Below are 19,162 nucleotides of genomic sequence, written 5' to 3' on the forward strand. Positions count from 1 at the left end.
CTCTGATCATACAGCAAGCCTGGATAGGACCTCCTAATTGCCCTGGGATTCTGGAAATTATAACAAACTGGCCTGAAGGTGAGACTTTTGGATTATCTTTCTGAAGAAGAGGAGGAGCAAGTGACGTGCTGAGGAAGCCCCACCATATAACGAGCTACCAGAGACTGAAATACGATATGCCCTCTTCACTGATGGTCCCTGCTGAATTGTAGGTGCAAATCAGAAGTGGAAAGCTGCTGTATGGAGCCCCCACGAGGAGATGGAACAAGTTACCAAGGAACAAGGTGGATCAAGTTGGGTTGAAGAGCTTAAAGCTGTCCAGCTGGCTTTGGATATTGCCAAACAAGAGAAGTGGCTGAGGTTCTCTCTCTGCACCGACTCATGGATGGTAGCTAATTCTCTGTGGGGGTGGCTGGATTGCTGGAAAAAGGCCAACTGGCAGCACAGAGGGAAACCCATCTGGGCCACTGAGATTTGGCAGGACATCCCCACACAGGTAGACAGGCTGACTGTGAAGGTTCAACACATGGATGTGCACGTAATCAAGAGTTGGGCCAGTGAAGAGCATTGTAATAACCAGCAGGTGGACTGAGATGCCAAGGTGAAAGTATCACAGGTGGATCTGGACTGGCAGCACAAGAGAATTATTTCTGACTCTCTGGGCCCATGATGTCTCTTGTCATCAGGGCAGAGATGCAACATAGTGATGGGCCTCTGACCAAGGGTAGGCCTAAATATGGACAGTATCTCACAGGTGCAGCTGTGAGACCTGCACTGTGATCAAGCAGGCCAAGCGGGTGAAGCTTGTGTGGTACAGTGGATGATGGTCAAAGTGTAGGTATGGGGAAGCCTGGTAAATTGACTACCTCACCCTTCCCCAAACCTGCCAATGCAAGTGCTATGTACTGACCATGGTGGAAGCCACCGCTGGATGGTTAGAATCCTGCCCTGTGCCTGATGCTACTGCTCAGAACACCATCTTGTGCCTGGAAGAGCAAATCCTGTGGAGGCATGGCACCTCTGAGAGAATCGAGTCAGACAACACGACTCAATGCAAGAACAGCCTCGTAAACACCTTGGCCAGAGAGCATGGAGTGGATATATCACATCCCTCATCATGCACCAGCTGCTGGGAAAGTTGAACGGTGCAACGGACTACTGAAGAGTACCCTGAAGGCACTTGGTGGGGGGACCTTCAAATACTGGGAACTGAATTTAGCAAAGGCCACGTGGATGTTCAGCTCATGAGGCTCCATCAATATAGCTGGTCCTGACCAGTCTGAACCCTTGCAGACAGTGGATGGAGATAGAGTCCCTGTGGTACACATGAGAGGTATTTTAGGAAAGACTGTTCGAATTAGTCCGACCTCCAGGCAAAGGCAAACTTAGCCATGGGACTTTTTTTGCTCAAGGATTTGGTGGGTAGTGCAGAAAGATGGGTAAACCTATTGTTTACCACAAGGAGAATTAATTCTGAGTGAGAATTCTGTATAAGGTTTCATTGTGTATGTATATATATGTAAGTAGATTTTAAGGAAGGTGTTGATTTGAGCATGATCCAGATGGTAATAGAATAAGGGGTGGATAATTAGGTTACAATGCAACATATAACCACAAGTATGTATTTTATTACCATTTTCATAAAAAAAGATGGGGCAGTGTTCCTCTTCTCCTCCGTGACTCTCCCTGATAACTCTGGGTGCTATCTCCTTTAATAGGCCACCAGGTTTCACTGCATGACTCATACAATTCCATCATCCCATTGGGAGATCCTCCACCCAGGGAGAGGAACCAAGCATTCCTACCTGGATATAATCCAAGGTTTGGAACACCAAGGGCAGCCTTTTTCCACTGGATTCCCAGCGGACAAGACCTCCATAACCACCACTGGACTTCCTCTTCAGAGGAAGACCAAGACCCTTCTACAGGATCACTGCTTCAACAGCAGCACATCTATCACTCCAAAACAGGACTGCAGCCACCATTTAATTGGACTGCTACTACCACCCTGGCCAGCAGGGTGTCAGGTTATGTCCTGACACTGTCATTTTAAGCCAGTGCTTTCTATTTTTATTTTAATTTTCCTATTAAATGGTAATTCTCACTTGGAATCTCCCACTGGTTTGCTTTCAAACTAGTACATGCATTATGGCACTAGGTGTTTTTTTCCAGTGTTCAGGATAAATATGAAGGTTACTGCAGTGTTAAACTTGGGGGAGACCAAAGACAGCCTGTTCTGGAAGAAAGGTACAGATTTTGATGATTGACTAAATGAGAAAAAGGACTGAGTATTGATCATCAAATTTAAGTGACACATCCTGGATCATTCCAGCTATGTTAGCTAATATTTCTGCATGTACTTTATCTATAAGTAACAGTTACTAGCTGATGAAACCTAACTGAAAATGCTGTTTCTTGGTTTAGTGGTTTAAATATAATTTAGTACTTTTACTAAAAACTAGAGAGTTAAATAATCACTTCTCCAGAGTCAGATGTATTTTCAGATTTGGGAATACCGCATTTGTCCTGTATAAAAACAAATCTTTGGGACTCTAAAGTTACTGGTGAGTGCTCTGTGCTTTATCATCATAGGATAAAGCAGGGTTTTTTGGAGGCATAACCCATATAGAACTGAGTTATTTGCTGACTTACAACAAAATAGTTTGTAAAAGTGGCATGTTACCCTGTAAATTTTGTGAATGTAGGTCTTCAGTACCACTGATGCCTTGAAGTAAAAAGGAAGAAAAATGGAAGCAGAAGGAAAAGGCTGTAGACAGTCTGTCCTGTGAATTGGCTGGTTCAGTTTATAAAACACCTAAAAGTGAGTAAAAAACTGCCTAGCAGCTTTTCTCTTTAAAACACCATGTAGTTGAACAGTGCTGTCAGTTTTGGAATTTTTGACAAAGTTAGTGAGGCAGTTAAAATACAGGACATTCATCCAAACCCGAATGAGACTGAAAATCTACAAAAAAGATTTCTACAAATAAAAAGCCTGAAATGTGATTGTAAACTTTGCATTTTTTCTCACTCTAAAATCTTAAAAGTAATGAATGTACTGTAATACGTTTCTAACAAGAAAATATTTCTCCTTTTGAGATCTGTCAGAATACTAGATGTAATGTCCATTTTAACGGAGCTAAAGCTGTGAAGCTAGACTGGCATGTAACTCTGAGTACACAGATTTTATCTTAAACCAAGAAATTCCAGAAAATGTATTCAGCACAATGTTGTGCTACCTGTAGGGAATCACATCTACTTCACATTGATACTATATGGGTAGCCTATAAAAAGGCCAGAAAAGTGAGCATTGCTGGCTTATCCATGAGGTGATAAATCCATTCCTTCTGCCAACTGGCACAGGTTTGGCTGTATAGTGTTAGGATGTTAGGACATAATCCATTAGAAAGTGAGGCTGAAAGGCTAGGAATCAGTGTAGGTAAATGGTGTGTGAGTGGGTAGGCAGAAGGAATAGCTGTGACTGTTGAGGGAATGACATCTATTCTTGTTTTTAATGGAATTGTTAGAATGTGAAAAATCACCTCTTTGTAACAGGCATTTCAGGTGTTTCAGTTTATGCCAAAAGCCATCTCCTACAGAGTTACCACAACATTGCTGAATCCCAGACTAAGCACGTGTTTTGGATGGAGTGATCTGTCATGTATTTATCTGCTTATGAAAGACCAGGTTTTGGTCTGAGTATGAGAGAATTCCCAAGTGTCTGTTCTGTGTAACAAAGCTGGCTGTTCAAGGTGAAACTGCTAAGCTCTGCCTACAGATCTGAAGTTCAGATTCTGAGACATAAACATTAAATAATCTGTTGTGGGCACCTTAAAAAACTTAATTGTTTTACTACATGTACTGTAGTTTTTATCAGTGTTAAAGACAAAAGGAGTGAATTATCTGTGCTTAATCCCAAGGGCTTTAAGGCTACTAAGTTTATCTTTTTAACTAGAGGAGTATTTCTTCAAGTTTAAATTGTGAAAGACTGCTATTTTTCCCTTCTTTATTGCTGTCACAGCATGTATTTGGCACAAAGATAATGCAATACAGAGAATACTGCAGAATATGTGAGTAAAACAATCCTGTCAGGATTTCTGAATGAAGGAATAAATGGAAAACTATGTGCATATTTTGGGATATTTGATTATAGTGAGATGCATACTTCTGTGTCAGTGGCTTATGAATTATAATAATTGCATGTTCACAGGAGTTCTCAGGAAATGACAAACCTGACTGGGTGCGTCTGCTGAATATGCTAATTTAAATAAAAGCAAATTGAGTCCCATGAAGATGTTTTCAGCACACCCAGGGGGGTATATTCTATTCCGATTCACCCCTAACAATTGCAGATCACACTATTGGTATGAGAATTCTTTCTGGTGAGGCCTGGAGGACCACCAGTGTCTCTGGCTCTGCCTTGCTCCTTTTCCTCCATTCCCCCAGCAAAGAAAAGTGGCAGGAGCAGATCTAAGCAGCACCTGCTGAAAGAAATGTGTGTCAAGTGAAGAACCTTGCAAAGGTTCCTCACTTGAAATGCTGCTCATTTTAAATATCTTTGAAAATCTGAATAATCAAATTAGGCAGAACTGTTCACATTAGCATTATTGTAACCACCTAATTATCATTATTTTGTTTAATACTTAAATATTGACTTATTTGATACTCTCTATTTACTTTCAGTTGACTGAAATACTTAACAAAGTCTGATTGTGACAACAGTCATTTCTGTATTTTCTTTCTTACTGTGCAGATAAAATAGAGTTTAGAATATTTCATTGCCTTACTAATTAACAGTAGCTTTTCTGTTGTGGAACTTACAATTCTCTTGCTGATGCACTGTCACAGTATAAACAGATGACTCCTTCCTTCATGCAGAAAAGCCAAATCTTTATTGCATAGCTCATATTTTTATAGAGATATCAGAAGGCACTGTGTTAAATTCATGTCTCAGTTTGAAAGACAGGTGTTTGCTAAGGAAGGCGGGAGCCTCTCTTGAAATGGAAAATGTAAACCCCCTCCCTCCAAATTATTATAATTTTGAAATTAAAAGGCATGGGAATAGGAGGAACAGTTCTTTACTAGGAAAATTAAAATAAAAATACAGTAACTCAAAAAAGTACAAAACACTGACAAGAGTCAGAATACAACCTGACACCCCATCAGTCAGTCAGGGTGTTGGGAGCAGTCTGAGTAAGTGGTGGCTGCAGTGCTCGTGGAGTGACAGATGTGGTTCTGTTGAAGCAATAATCCTGTAGAAGGGTGTAGTTTTCCTCTGAAGACCCAGTGATGTTATAGAAGGGTCTGGTTTTACTCTGGGATCCAGTGGAAAAAGGCTGCTCTGATGTTCCAAATCTCAGATTTTACCCAGGTAGGAAATGTTTGGCTCCTCCCCCTGGGTGGAGCATCTCCCAATGGGATGATGGAATTTTGTCAGTCCTGCAGTGGGACTCAATGGCCCATTAACAGGAGATATCTCCTGGAGGAAGTGGAAGAGATAAGGAACACTGTTCCACCTGGTTTCAGCAGATGGTGATGGAATACATACTTCTAGTTACATGTTGCATAGCAAGCTAAGACAATCCAAATAGTTAACAATACACTGAAACTCAGTTTATTGGTCCGTAAATGGCCAGGGTGCATGTCCATCAAACCTCTCTATTACTAGACAGTTTACATATTTTTGTTCACTCTTTCTCAGGGGTTAGATTTCTTGTTTATGCAGGTGCAACCTATTTTTCTTTACAAGAATAGATTGTTATGCAAACTGATTTTCATTCTCATAATTCTTTCTCATGGAAATTTACCGGGCTAGCTGTTAACTGTACCTAGCCAGAGTTGTTGTGAGCGGCGTGAAAAATGAGGTTCACTTTCCTGGTAAAATTTAAAAAGTTTAATAAAAGACAATAAGGGACAAACAATAAAGCAAAAGGTTATAAGGCTGGCTGCTTGGCATTCACCCAAGAGCACACCTGGTTTTTTGGAGACACCCCTTAAATTCATCAGCCTGTTGCATATTCATAGCCCCTCATGCATTATTCAGAAACATTCCTTTGAGTTCCCCCAACCTCCACCCCCCCATCCTGTAAATCAACTTTTTTTATTTTTTCTTGTGGCTCCGTCCTGTCATGCACTCTCTAATAACAGATGATCAATAAATTACTTCCCTGGGGTTCTGGTGTCCTGCATCTTCATCCAGATAGGATAATCCAAGAATGTGATGAATTTCCTGATTATCTTTTACCATTCTCTGAGTTAGTTACATGAACAAAAGTATTTTACATCACCATGCTATACTCCAGTGAAAAAATACATATTTATCACACTACTATTTCTAAGTTTGTTAATAGCACAACTAAATTAAACCATATTCATACAGCATTATACATACAGCATTCATCTTAATATTTGCAAAAGGCCAATAATAAAATATGTACTTCTAACAATGGGATTTTCCCTTTGCGACAACCTCACCAGAATATAGCTATAAAAATGGGATGGGAATGATGGTGCACCTGAGAAATCCTTTAATCCATCCATGACCCTATGGTCTGAGAGGCAGCATCCAAAGACCAGGGGCAGGTGTTGCTTTAACAGTACATAGGGGTATTCCTGAGGGCAAAGGTCCAATCCCAAACAGAACTAGGACATGTCTTGCATGACCCCACAAATCCCACAGTTTTAGGCCAACGCCTTTGCATTTTAACAGCCCACCTCCCTGGGTCTTAGATTTATGCCCTCTGTGTAGGGAACCTGGCATAAATCCCAGTCCATCTTAGCCAAATCGACTACCACACGAAGTGCCAGGCCTAAGACATGATTCTATAAGGCCTTTCTTTATAAAGTTTTTTACCTATATGCATCTTATGAACGTATCTCTAAACAACTAGAACTTCTGGTCCACTATAAGAGCTTCTGCAGATTGCTTTTTCAAATAAACACAGAAATTATTGGATTTGCACAGAAAAAATTGGTCAGTTCCAGTTATTCCTGTTTGTCACACAGAGGCAAGTTTTCCGTACCTGTGCTATTTCTGCGGTGTAGTTTGTGCCTTAAGCTGCTCACCCTTCTAGCATAGCTGCAGGAGAGCCAGAACAGTAAGCAGTAGGATTTTAGGAGTGTTAATTTAATCTGTTAAGTGTAGTTTCTGTGCTGCTTTCTGCACTGGTCTTTTTTAAACGGTCTGTCTATAGTCTTAAAAAGAACTGTTGTAATGAACAGTAAACAGTCTTGGAGTACCATAAATTACTTGAATCCCCATGAATTTATGTATTTAATGTAGGTAGGAATTTTGAAGTCAAAGAACAATCCTTAGGAATATAAATCCAGATGATTAAAATATCATTGAAGAAAGGCAGAAGCATCAACATTTCTTCTATAAAAATTAGTTTATTAGTTGAAAGCTTGCTGTTCAGAATGAGTCTCTTGACTGTTCAATAGTTCAAGAAATGCACAATGCTGCCATTAACCACTTTTTTATTCTATTGAACCAAATAAGTAAGGATTCATAAATATTTAATATTTAATGCAGTCTTTCCAAAGTTCAACCTTATAGAAAGCATGAAGTGAGCACATAATATACAAAATGAAGTTTCTTGGTAAATTCCTCTGCGGGCTGTAAATACGTGTGTTTGTTGTAAGATATACTTAAAAACTGTTCTCTCTGTTCTCAAGCAGGCCCTTCCAAAACATCAGAGATAGATGAAAAAATTGCTCCTGGAAAAAGTTATGCAGGTATATATTTTTGCTTGTATTTTTCCTCGCATCTGTTTTAGGAATTGAATGTGTGAGTTATGCTTTTCACAACTTTGCTACTTGATTTGCCATAAAATTGAGGGCATTGGAACTTAAAGGTTATGAGAAATGAAAAATACGGTTGCTTTAATTTCCAGCTATCCAAGTAGAGAGACATGTAAATGAGAACTTCATTTCTTCCTTCTGTGTATTCAAAGAGGAGCATCAGGTTGATCATTCTAAAGCACTAGTTGTTTGTGTGAATGGTATGTTTCTCAAGAAAGTCAGTCGGTTTCATAATGGCTTATAAAGTTTAATAAAACTCTGCTTTATAAATTGTGAGTGCAACTTAACTATTAGCTAATAACTATTAACTGTCAACTAACTTTCAGTTTAGTGTGAGGTGAATTATGTTTAAGTGGAAGCCATTCCTTACTGAAGCTCTGAATTAGCTGAAATGCCTTTATGAAAAAAATGTGCAGGTTTTTTCAACCCTCTACATTAAAAATACTCTATAACTCATTTACAAAGAGTAGAAAATATTAACTGGCATTCAACAATATTAATTTCATCATAAAGTCCAAGTGTTCTTTTTACCATGAAATTCTAAGATGCAAAAACAGCCTTTTCTCTGTTGTTCATGTGAACAGAATAACTGTCAAAATTCTCCTATGAAAATCCTTATTTTAAATAGTAAGAATTAAAAATTGTTAAAAATTTCTTACGTAATTTTACTGTGGTATCTTTTAACTTTACATTTGTAAAGGAAACCATCAGCATGGTATAATACTCAAGCGTAGAGCGATCTGAAAGAAGATGCATTTCAAAATGCACAAGCACAGCTTTACTCAGCCAGTATAACTAAAATATGTTCCTTCATGCACTGCTGCTATTTTGATCGAGTTTCTGATGCAGTTATCTTCACTTGCTTTAACTGTGCTGCAGTTAAGTATCAATTGCTCTTTCTTACACTGAATGTTGCTCAGCTAATCCTGCTTGTCTTGTTGGTGCTCACTGTCCCAATTAAAGCAATGGGATCATGGATTTCCCTCCCAGGTGTCTGTCACTGGTGGCCTTGCAGCCTGTTATGGAAATCATCATAGTGCAGTAACCATGAGTCTGTAGAGATGGTGAAAAATTATATATAATATGTGGGGACACGTGGCCTTTGTTTATATTTTCAGTAATCGTGGTTAACAGAGGGGTAAATATTTATGATTGTGTTAACCCCACAAAGCCAAGACCATGGAATTGCCTTGTGTCATAGCACCAACTGTGCACTGCTGCACGTGCAGTTTAGCCAGTGTAACCCTCACCTCCTTGCCTTTGTCTGGAATTGCTCAAAGGCTCATGGGAACATATCTTTGCTCCTGTTTATGCTACATGCTGTGATTGCAAGGGGCTTTTTTGTCAATGTTGGTTTAGATGGAAAGGCATGGAGTGTTTGGTTGAGAATATTTTCTGTGTCCATCACTCAGCAGTCCTGTTTTTCCCTTTCAGATTCCTCACGGAAGCGTGACTCCTCAGAATCAGGTACAGATACTGAGCCTGAGTTCACTAGTGAAGGTCAATTCTTCTGGTCATTGATTTCATTTAGTTGGGCATTTTTATATTCAAAATTTGTTTTCCAAAGCCTACTTTATTTGGCACTAAATGAAGAGAATAGTGTGCCAGTGTTGAATGTAGTTTGGATTGTGCACTGCTTGGTAAATTTGCCTAGTTGGGAAGTATTAAAAAACCAATATACTGAAGCATATAGGACATACTGGGCTGGTTTTGAAATGAGGCCAGACAGCAAACTGTATCTTTTGTGTATTTTTGAAGCATTGGTAATGAAAAATACTCATTGAACAGACCAGATGTTCTAAGCTTGATTCATTCTGGAGGGCACGTTGGTTTATAAACACACTGAAGTTATATGTGTAACATCTGTAGTTAGCACTGGCTTCTGGGAAGAGATGTACCAGAACAGAAAGTCTGTGTTGCAGGTGGTGTAAGTGAAGCTTCAAGGTGTGTGTCTGATATTGATAACTGTGAAATAGGAACCTTTGCACTTAGCACCTCCCTTTCTGATCTAAATGGCTCTAAAGCTGCTGATCATTGTCCCTAGTGTTCTCATGTTAGGATCTTGGTGGGAGGTTATCTGTGTTTCTTGTATTTGTGAATTAGTGTCCTGTAACTTCCTTAAACCAGTGCTGAGATTGGCTTTTGCAGTGCTTGCTTGTGGAATTACATTAAGACCACCCAGTCAGCAATTTAGGAAGTAAGCAGGGCATTTAGCAGAAAGTGCACACTTCTGGCATTACGTTCACCATTTTACATTTCAGTATGGAAATAAATCCAAAATGACCTCAACAGAATAGTTTATATGAGAAGAGTTAATAAGTTCTTTGCATATATGTACAAGCCTTTTCCACAAAAGTAAAAGGGTTCTGAAGATGTTTTCCCTGAGAAGAGCATAAGAGAACTGTATAAGTACAAGATATGGCAATATGTGATTTTATTCTTGCTGAGTAAACCATACCCTTGGTGACACGGGTACATGTGTTTCTGTATGTGAAATCAGTTTTCTTTGTGTGGTCTAAGCATTTGTTTTCTCTGAGGTTGGAGGTATTGGTATTTGGGATGTCTAAAAAGCTCCCTGCCATGAGGGAGGTAGGGATGGATTGGGAAGTGAGTGGCTAAGTAGCAGCTCTGTGGCAGGTTGCTAGGTTTGCTGTTGTCCTGTCTGTCCACTTGTGTGTGTGTTTAAGGTAGAGTTGACCTGTTTGATGAATTTCATTGGTGCCCTTTAGTTGTACACTGCTTAGAAAGTGGGTTTAGAAGATTTGAGCTCTTCAAGAGAAAACTTAGGTACTGTCTTTTGAGATCTGCGAGTGGGATGAGCTCCCTTCCAGTTAGATCAAAAGGGCAGTCCCTATCTGCACAATTTATTGTGTGATTCCTTTTGCTGTTTTGCGTGGTCTTTTTGCCATCATGTGATGTCCAGTCCTTTTTCAGGAGACAATGCTGTTTTCCTTAGGAAGTACAGAAGCAGCTTTATTTTCTTGCTCTCTTGTGCTTTGCACAGGCCTGATTGAAGGAACAAATTATTCCTTCACAGGTAAGAACAGGAGCTTTCCAAAGTTACTCATGGAAGTAATTTGTAGCAGCATTTTGTGCCCTGATAAGCACCTGATAGTTCCTTATTTCTGTTAGAGTTTTGAAATTCAAAGTAGTTCCAGTGCTGCACTTGAGTTCCCTGGACATTCAATCTGTGGGGTTTTGTTTGTTAAAGATGATGTTGGTGATGGTGATGACTACCTCCCCCCTGAAAAGAGACTTAAGCCTGCCAATTCGGCTAATCAAGCCTCCAGTACTGGGAGAAGAACAGCAGAAGAATTCAGTTTTGGTAAGATGAAAATGCAAGATGATTTTATCTACCACTATTATTGTATGAAAAGGTTTTGGGTAATTTTGTGCTGCAAGAACATTCAGAATGGTCACAAAAATAACTTACATCAACTGATTATTTAGAACTGTTTTTTTAATTAGAGAAGATAAAAATATAAACCATATAGAGCGTTTTTTGGAATTTCATTTAAAACCAAGGGCTCTGTGTAAAGGTATTGCACTCTATAATCATGATCATAGGCTGCCTCTGTTGTTTCCTCTTATTTGACATGATGACATAAATAGACACACAGGAAGTTGGGATTTTCTTGTTGTGTTCTTGCAAGATCCATTTTGTTGTGGGTTCTCCACAGCAACTCATCCATGCCCCTCAGTTTACTCAGGTTAAAGATGCTTCCCCTGGGATTTTTGCGATCCTGTACCTCTGCTTAATTCTGTGGTGTGGTGTGGTTTGATTTGGTTTGGTTTGGTTTGCAGACCCATTAATCTGTTTGCTTTTATAAAGTTCTGTGCAGTCAGGAATATGTTGTTTCCTTTATATTTTTAAAGGAAGCCACCAGAGTTCTGATGGCAGTGAAGGAACAAATGTGGAGATAGAGTTAGAGCATTTGAGATGTTAAATGTTTTTTTGTGAGGATAAACTGTACAAAGCAGAGTGACTTTGTCCCCTGGTAGGTGCAAAGGAGAGTCCTTTTTTGCAACATCCAGGCCTTTTTTGAGCAGTTAGCCCATTATCTGTTACCTTCTCTTTAGGTATAACATATTCAACCTACCACTATGGACCACATGATGTGAGTACATCATGGTTATTTAACTTGTTTTTCTACCTCCACTTCAGCTGAGTCACTTTGCCACAGTTCTTTTCTGCTTAGCTGAAGTAACAGGCCTGAGCCATGATTTTTCAAGGGCAGCAAGGCCCTTATTTCATAAGGTTTTGCCCATATACAACATCTCCTTTCTTTTTGTTTTTTGTGTAAAGGGCTCATGTACCCTAATGCCAAATCTTTCTGCACCTGTAAGTCCATTATCTTTTGAAGAGTATTACTGGTCATCTGGTAGACACAGGATAAGAGACATGGAACACAAATCACAATCAATAAGAAGCTATCAAAACCAACCATTTCACTGACAAGGAGATCCGCAGCATAGGAAAGGAAAAAGATAATGTCCAGTGTCCCCAGGAAGTGGAAATAAATGGCTCCTGTCCTAAAGTTCATATGGCTGGAGCTCAGGGGCCATGCTCTTTAGGCAGGAGAAAGTCCATTAGCTGGAAATGCTGACTTTGACATTACTGAATGTCTTTCTGGAAGCATGGAACAGAGTATAACTGAAGAAGGTCATCAGGAGCACAGTACCATGATGGTGAGTGCAGTAGGACACAAGGCCTCTGTTGGCAGGCTGCCTCCATAAGCATCCAGACACAGCCATGTCCTGGCAGTCGTTCCCCTGCTCCTGCTTTGGCCACAAGGGCTGGATGGTGATTAGGTCCTTTCTCCTCTCTCTGGGCCTCATTGTCTTGGAGGCAGCAATCGATGTTTGTCCAGACGAGCAGCTAACTACTTGAGACCTGTTGGTGAGAAAACAGGTGCTCACCTTCTCCCTAGGTTAGCAAATCAGCTAGACCTTGCCATTGCAGTCTCAGGTAGGGAACTCTATGTAAAACTTGTAGAAATTGGTTCTGCACATGCAAATCTTCAGAGCAGTATTGCTCTGCTGGGGATCAAAATTAACAGTCTCCTTGCAAAGTTTCTAGTGTAAATATTGCATTATCTAAATGGTCTTGAGGAGCTGTATTCACCTTCATTTTTTTTGCAACATACATGTCTCTCACTATGAACATGAGGGCAACATAAAAGTAAAGCATTATATGTGGTAAAACAATAAACTCACACCCAGCAAAAATAAGCAAGGCAATACATGTAATCAGTAGCACACGAGAGAAAGGATAGTGATTTTGAATGATACATCATCAATTTCCTAAATACTGTACCAGCACCCAGAGTTTGCAATAGCTGGCAAGCCTCATTTCACAATGAGGACCTGGAGAACCATTCCCAGAAAAGGTTTCCCAGTTTACCTCGAAGGGAGGTCCAGCTTTTATAAGCCCATATGCACATGTCAAACTGTCCACATTATATTTTTAGTGCAGAAACCCCTAGGTCTGTTTGCGTGCATTTGACCAGGTAGGGCCAGGGCTTGGCCAGAGCAAAGGCCTTAACTGATTGTTCCTAACATACCCTACAAGAAAAACTAATAATTAACAGCAGTACAGTAGGTTTCTTAAAGTTACATGTCTTGCATATAGGTAAACAATGGTTTGTGAAAGTTTAGAAAGCAGCTGGCTTTGTCATTTATCCTTAGCTAAGTAGTCAATGGTACCATGAACAGACTAGAAACAACTTAAGGGATGCATATCTGTAACCTCAAATAATATCTTACAGATAGTGCCTGCTATATAAATTCGCACTGTGACACTGACAATATATTCAGAGCCATTAAGGCATCAGTAGTAACTGTCCTTAAAAGTTGAGATGATACTTGTCCACACATCAATGCATTTATGACATTAAAGCAGAATAAAAGCGAGCAAGAAAGCACTGAACAACTTACAATTAATAGCAGCCATGATATGGAGTTGTTACTCATTCTTTTGTGCAACCTATGGAAGATAAGACAGCAAAAATTGTTATGAATAGTTATCCTGATTGACCAGTGCAGAACACCTATAGACTCTTCAATGAAATTAAGGATCTAATTAAACACATCTTCACATATTTTTGCGCAACTTTTTTTCTTACATTCTTAATCAGTTGCTTACCAGTTCTTCATCATACTTATTTCAGTTGGTTCCATCTTATGTCTATGACAAAAGAGAGAAAATAATGTAATTTAAATGAGCAGATTTCAACATCATTCAAACTTAAGGTCACTCGTCTCTATACATAAGACTTGTATCATGTAATTTAAACAAGCATATTTCAACAGAACTTCACTGAAACTAAGTGTCACTTAAACGTAACAGAGAGTACATTAACAGAACTTAGTTAACATTACTGAAACTGAACAGAAATTGATCTTAACAGAACCTAACAGAACTTAGACTGAGCAACACTTAACCTCACTTAACAACACTTACACTTGACTGAAATTAAACTTAACAGTACGTAAATTTATCAGAACCTAAACTTAGCAGAACTTAAATTACCATAACTTCAAATTAGCAGAACATAAACCTAACATCACTCAAATTTAACACTTAAGCTTAACAGAAATTAAGATCACTTAAGCTTTACAGAAACTTTAACTTAACAGAACTTAAATGTAACAGAATTTCAGAGTTACAGAACATAAACATAACATTACTTAAATGTAACAGAACTGAAACTTAACCTCACTTAAACTGTATAGAATTGAAACCTAACAAAACTGAAAATTGACATCACTTAAATTTAACAAAAGTAAAGTCAGAGTTGAGAGTGTTCCTTTAAAAGTTCCAGATACAACAGAATTTAACTCATTTTGACTCCATCATTAAAAGAAGGCTACTGAAAATTTGTCATACAACAGTTAAACCTCAATGAACAATATGCAGGCAAACAACTGATTTGTAACTGAAATAGCAGCCAGATGAATTTACTGGAGAGATTATAAAGGCATGGCAAATATGTTGTGATTTTGCATAATATAATTTTGAGAATAGTTCATGGTTAAAGTGCAAAGGTTATTGAAAATATTTGTTCATAGTCAGGACTTCTCTGGTGTAAGCATAACTTTGCTCTAGGGTATTTTAAAGTCCAGCTTTACTCAGAGAAATTACAACAGTGTATATTTTGGCAAATTGCACTTCAAACCTGCTGAATTCACAGGTGGTAAGACAGCTTTTTGTGATTGCCTATACAACAGATTTGAGCTTGGACTGTTAAAGGTAACGGCACATAAATATTTAAGTCTAAAACATCAAGAACGTAGTTATATAAGACTGCCATGAGTTTTCACAAATAACTGTTAGGTCAGTGGGTGTGTAAGGCTGACACTTGTATATAAACAGCTACAAAGTCACAAATGGAGTGAATTACTGTTTACTACACTTGTGGTCCATCAGTGTACTGAAACTGTTTTGATATCAAGTCCAATTTCAATTTATACATGGCAAGGAAGAATAACTACACTTGAGTCACTAAATAGATGTACCTCTCCAAAATGATGTCACATGTTTCTTCATGGAGGAAGAGTCACAATAAAATTACCTAATTAAAGCTGTGGGATAAAAAGCAAGTGAGGAGGCAAGGCTAACACAATTCTGCTTGCTTTTACAGTGGAAAGGTGTGAGCTAATTATATCTAATTCTCAAATAGCTGCTGCAGATAAAGTGCAAGGTTTGCCTTCAAGTGAGCAAAGAAATGCCTGATTTATGACCCAGCCAATTGCTCCCAGTAACTGTCATGAATCATGCAATGTGCTAACACTGGGCTTGAAAGTTAGTTGCTGTTCCATTAATATCCACCCAAAGTATTTCCAAGGAGTGATCTCCTGAATTGTCTAAGGGGGCACTGTATTTTATCAATATGAACCTTCCTGTTTACAAACTAAAACATTAGCTGCATAGTGATAAATGGTGCTTTTGGGGTGCCAACTTGTAAATATTCTACCAGGTGTACAAGTTTCTAATTTTCATGGTAACAGCTAACATCATTATAACTGAGCAAAGAATCAATATTAATTCAGTGCAATCAGACTTACAAATTAAAATTCCTGAAAAGGGAGTGTACATCCCACATGGCAAGTTTTACCAGTCATGCAATGTATCAGCATTTCTGTTAAAGAATTTAGACCTTGCTATGCTACCAGTATACAGGAAGACACTACATTCACACAGACAGCTTTGAATCTTTCCAGTGAACAATTCTGTCAAAATCCACGGCTCACTGAAAAGACAAGGTTAGTTTTAACAGAGTTCCAGTAATGATGTCACAAATATCACAAGGATAGCCCATCTGCATTCTGGGTTTGAGTACACAAGCTCATTGAACAACAAGCTCTCCCATACCAATTTCTGCAATTTACTGATACTAGAGCATCCGAAGATCTCCATGTTTCAACGTGTCTTCTTGGCATTCTGACAGCAATATCTTGTAACATCAGTACTCCGTGTAGGCCATAAATCTGCTGTGATTTATGGGTCTGGGGTTGGACAGGTATGCCGAGCTAGGATAGTTAGCAAAGGCCAACATCTCCCAGAGTTGGCTGGTATGCCTCGTGCTGTAATTTGTGATTCCAGGCTCTCAAGGGTCAGCTGCCTATGGGTGAATGGGGTCTATGCAGGCCGGAGCACTCAGGGAGGAGTGGGCAGAAAAGAAGCTGCAGTTGGAGGGGTGGGCACTGGAGGTTCTGCAGCAGGAGGGGCACTCTGGAGAGCAGCTGTGGGGGAGGCAGAGTGTGCAGAGAGTGCAGAGAGTGCAGAGAGTGCAGAGTGTGCAGAGAGTGCGGAGTGTGCAGAGTGTGCAGAGTGTGCAGAGAGTGCAGAGAGTGCGGAGTGTGCAGAGAGTGCAGAGTGTGCAGAGAGTGCAGAGTGTGCAGAGAGTGCAGAGAGTGCGGAGTGTGCAGTGTGCAGAGTGTGCAGAGAGTGCAGAGAGTGCAGAGAGTGCAGAGTGTGCAGAGAGTGTAGAGAGTGCAGAGAGTGCGGAGTGTGCAGAGAGTGCAGAGAGTGCAGAGTGTGCAGAGAGTGCAGAGTGTGCAGAGTGTGCAGAGAGTGCAGAGTGTGCAGAGAGTGCGGAGTGTGCAGAGAGTGCGGAGTGTGGAGAGAGTGCAGAGAGTGCAGAGAGTGCGGAGTGTGCAGAGAGTGCAGAGTGTGCAGAGAGTGTAGAGAGTGCAGAGAGTGCGGAGTGTGCAGAGAGTGCAGAGAGTGCAGAGTGTGCAGAGAGTGCAGAGAGTGCAGAGAGTGCAGAGTGTGCAGAGTGTGTAGAGAGTGCAGAGAGTGCGGAGTGTGCAGAGAGTGCAGAGTGTGCAGAGAGTGCAGAGAGTGCAGAGTGTGCAGAGTGTGCAGAGAGTGCAGAGTGTGCAGAGTGTGTAGAGAGTGCAGAGAGTGCGGAGTGTGCAGAGAGTGCAGAGAGTGCAGAGAGTGCAGAGTGTGCAGAGTGTGCAGAGTGTGGAGAGAGTGCAGAGAGTGCAGAGTGTGCAGAGTGTGGAGAGAGTGCAGAGAGTGCAGAGTGTGCAGAGTGTGCAGAGAGTGCAGAGAGTGCAGAGAGTGCAGAGTGTGCAGAGAGTGCAGAGTGTGCAGAGTGTGCAGAGAGTGCAGAGTGTGCAGAGAGTGCGGAGTGTGCAGAGAGTGCGGAGTGTGGAGAGAGTGCAGAGAGTGCAGAGAGTGCGGAGTGTGCAGAGAGTGCAGAGTGTGCAGAGAGTGCAGAGTGTGCAGAGAGTGCAGAGAGTGCGGAGTGTGCAGTGTGCAGAGTGTGCAGAGAGTGCAGAGAGTGCAGAGAGTGCAGAGTGTGCAGAGAGTGTAGAGAGTGCAGAGAGTGCGGAGTGTGCAGAGAGTGCAGAGAGTGCAGAGTGTGCAGAGAGTGCAGAGTGTGCAGAGTGTGCAGAGAGTGCAGAGTGTGCAGAGAGTGCGGAGTGTGCAGAGAGTGCGGAGTGTGGAGAGAGTGCAGAGAGTGCAGAGAGTGCGGAGTGTGCAGAGAGTGCAGAGTGTGCAGAGAGTGTAGAGAGTGCAGAGAGTGCGGAGTGTGCAGAGAGTGCAGAGAGTGCAGAGTGTGCAGAGAGTGCAGAGAGTGCAGAGAGTGCAGAGTGTGCAGAGTGTGTAGAGAGTGCAGAGAGTGCGGAGTGTGCAGAGAGTGCAGAGTGTGCAGAGAGTGCAGAGAGTGCAGAGTGTGCAGAGTGTGCAGAGAGTGCAGAGTGTGCAGAGTGTGTAGAGAGTGCAGAGAGTGCGGAGTGTGCAGAGAGTGCAGAGAGTGCAGAGAGTGCAGAGTGTGCAGAGTGTGCAGAGTGTGGAGAGAGTGCAGAGAGTGCAGAGTGTGCAGAGTGTGGAGAGAGTGCAGAGAGTGCAGAGTGTGCAGAGTGTGCAGAGAGTGCAGAGAGTGCAGAGAGTGCAGAGAGGCCTCACCAGGGGATGACAGTGCCGAGGGGCCAACGAGGGCCGAGCAGGGGCTGAGGGGGCTGACAAGGGCTGAGGGGGCTGACAAGGGCCAAGCAGAGGCCGTGGGCGCCCTACCAGGGCTGGGGGCTCAGCCATGGGGGAGCTGGCATTGGGGGGCAGCCAGCGAAGGAGCCACTGTGAGAGGAGCTGGGACATGAGGGGCCGCTTGCATGGGAGGCACCATGCAGTGTAACCTGTAGAGCAGCTGGGGTGGGAGTGGGCAGCCTGCTCTGGGGAGCTTCTTACTCCATGGGGTGTGCCTTCCTCTGGAAGGGCTTCATTAGTGCCTGTAACATCACCTGCTGAATTGAAGATCAGTCCGTTCTGTGGATCCGGGCCTAGATTCATTGCCACTATCTTTTTTTAGCACTCCTACTTATTTAGCAACTGCACATGGAAATTTTTAACATCGAGGCCTCTCTCATGTAGGAAAGAGTTACAACGCTCTTTAACCCGTAAGAAAAGTTGCTCCAGTGTGGAAAATATGCAGCTATATTTTTTAGCTGCACCAGGGTTACCAGGACACCTCCCCAGTCCCAGGATACTCACAGTCCTGGGGTTCTTCATCCAGCAAACACCACTGACCTAACCTTAAAGGCCCTTTGCTCTCTGCTGGATTGTGGTATTCAAAGACAGGGACCTGTTGTAGAAGGGTCTGAGCTCTGCTCTCTGCTTGCAGTCTCAGCATTCCAGGATTGTAAGGGCTGCTGGGCTGAGTTGCTGTCCATGTCTTCATTGCAATCTAGTATCCCTATGTTCTGAGTTCACAGGGCTTCGTTTTCAGCTGCAGTCCTCCTCCTCACTCTGCTCTTATGTCCCCAGTGTTCAGGTGCCTGGTGTATGAAGTAGCAACACCGAGTCCCCAGGCTGGTGCAGAGGAAAGCCCTTTCTTGCCAAGCCAGGCCTCTT

At 41.5% G+C, this 19,162-nt stretch overlaps 1 protein-coding gene across 11 annotated transcripts in view; it reads left to right on the forward strand.

The window, feature by feature from the left end:
- Positions 1-19,162, forward strand: part of GTF2I (general transcription factor IIi) — an 86,556-nt gene that overhangs the window by 23,993 nt on the left and 43,401 nt on the right. For 10 of the 11 annotated variants that reach the window (XR_009933883.1, XM_062507290.1, XM_062507292.1 and 7 more), the window contains 3 exons: positions 7,672-7,731; positions 9,232-9,264; positions 11,009-11,122. Coding sequence is in view for 10 of the 11 variants with exons in the window: in XM_062507290.1 (XP_062363274.1) it covers positions 7,672-7,731; positions 9,232-9,264; positions 11,009-11,122 (207 nt within the window). In the remaining variant the exon portion in view is untranslated. The remainder of the gene's footprint in view (positions 1-7,671; positions 7,732-9,231; positions 9,265-11,008; positions 11,123-19,162) is intronic. The other variant, XM_062507286.1, reaches the window with a different exon arrangement.

This window comes from Cinclus cinclus, chromosome 22 (genome assembly GCF_963662255.1).
Source record: "Cinclus cinclus chromosome 22, bCinCin1.1, whole genome shotgun sequence".
In the NCBI taxonomy this organism is placed as follows: Eukaryota; Metazoa; Chordata; class Aves; order Passeriformes; family Cinclidae; genus Cinclus; species Cinclus cinclus.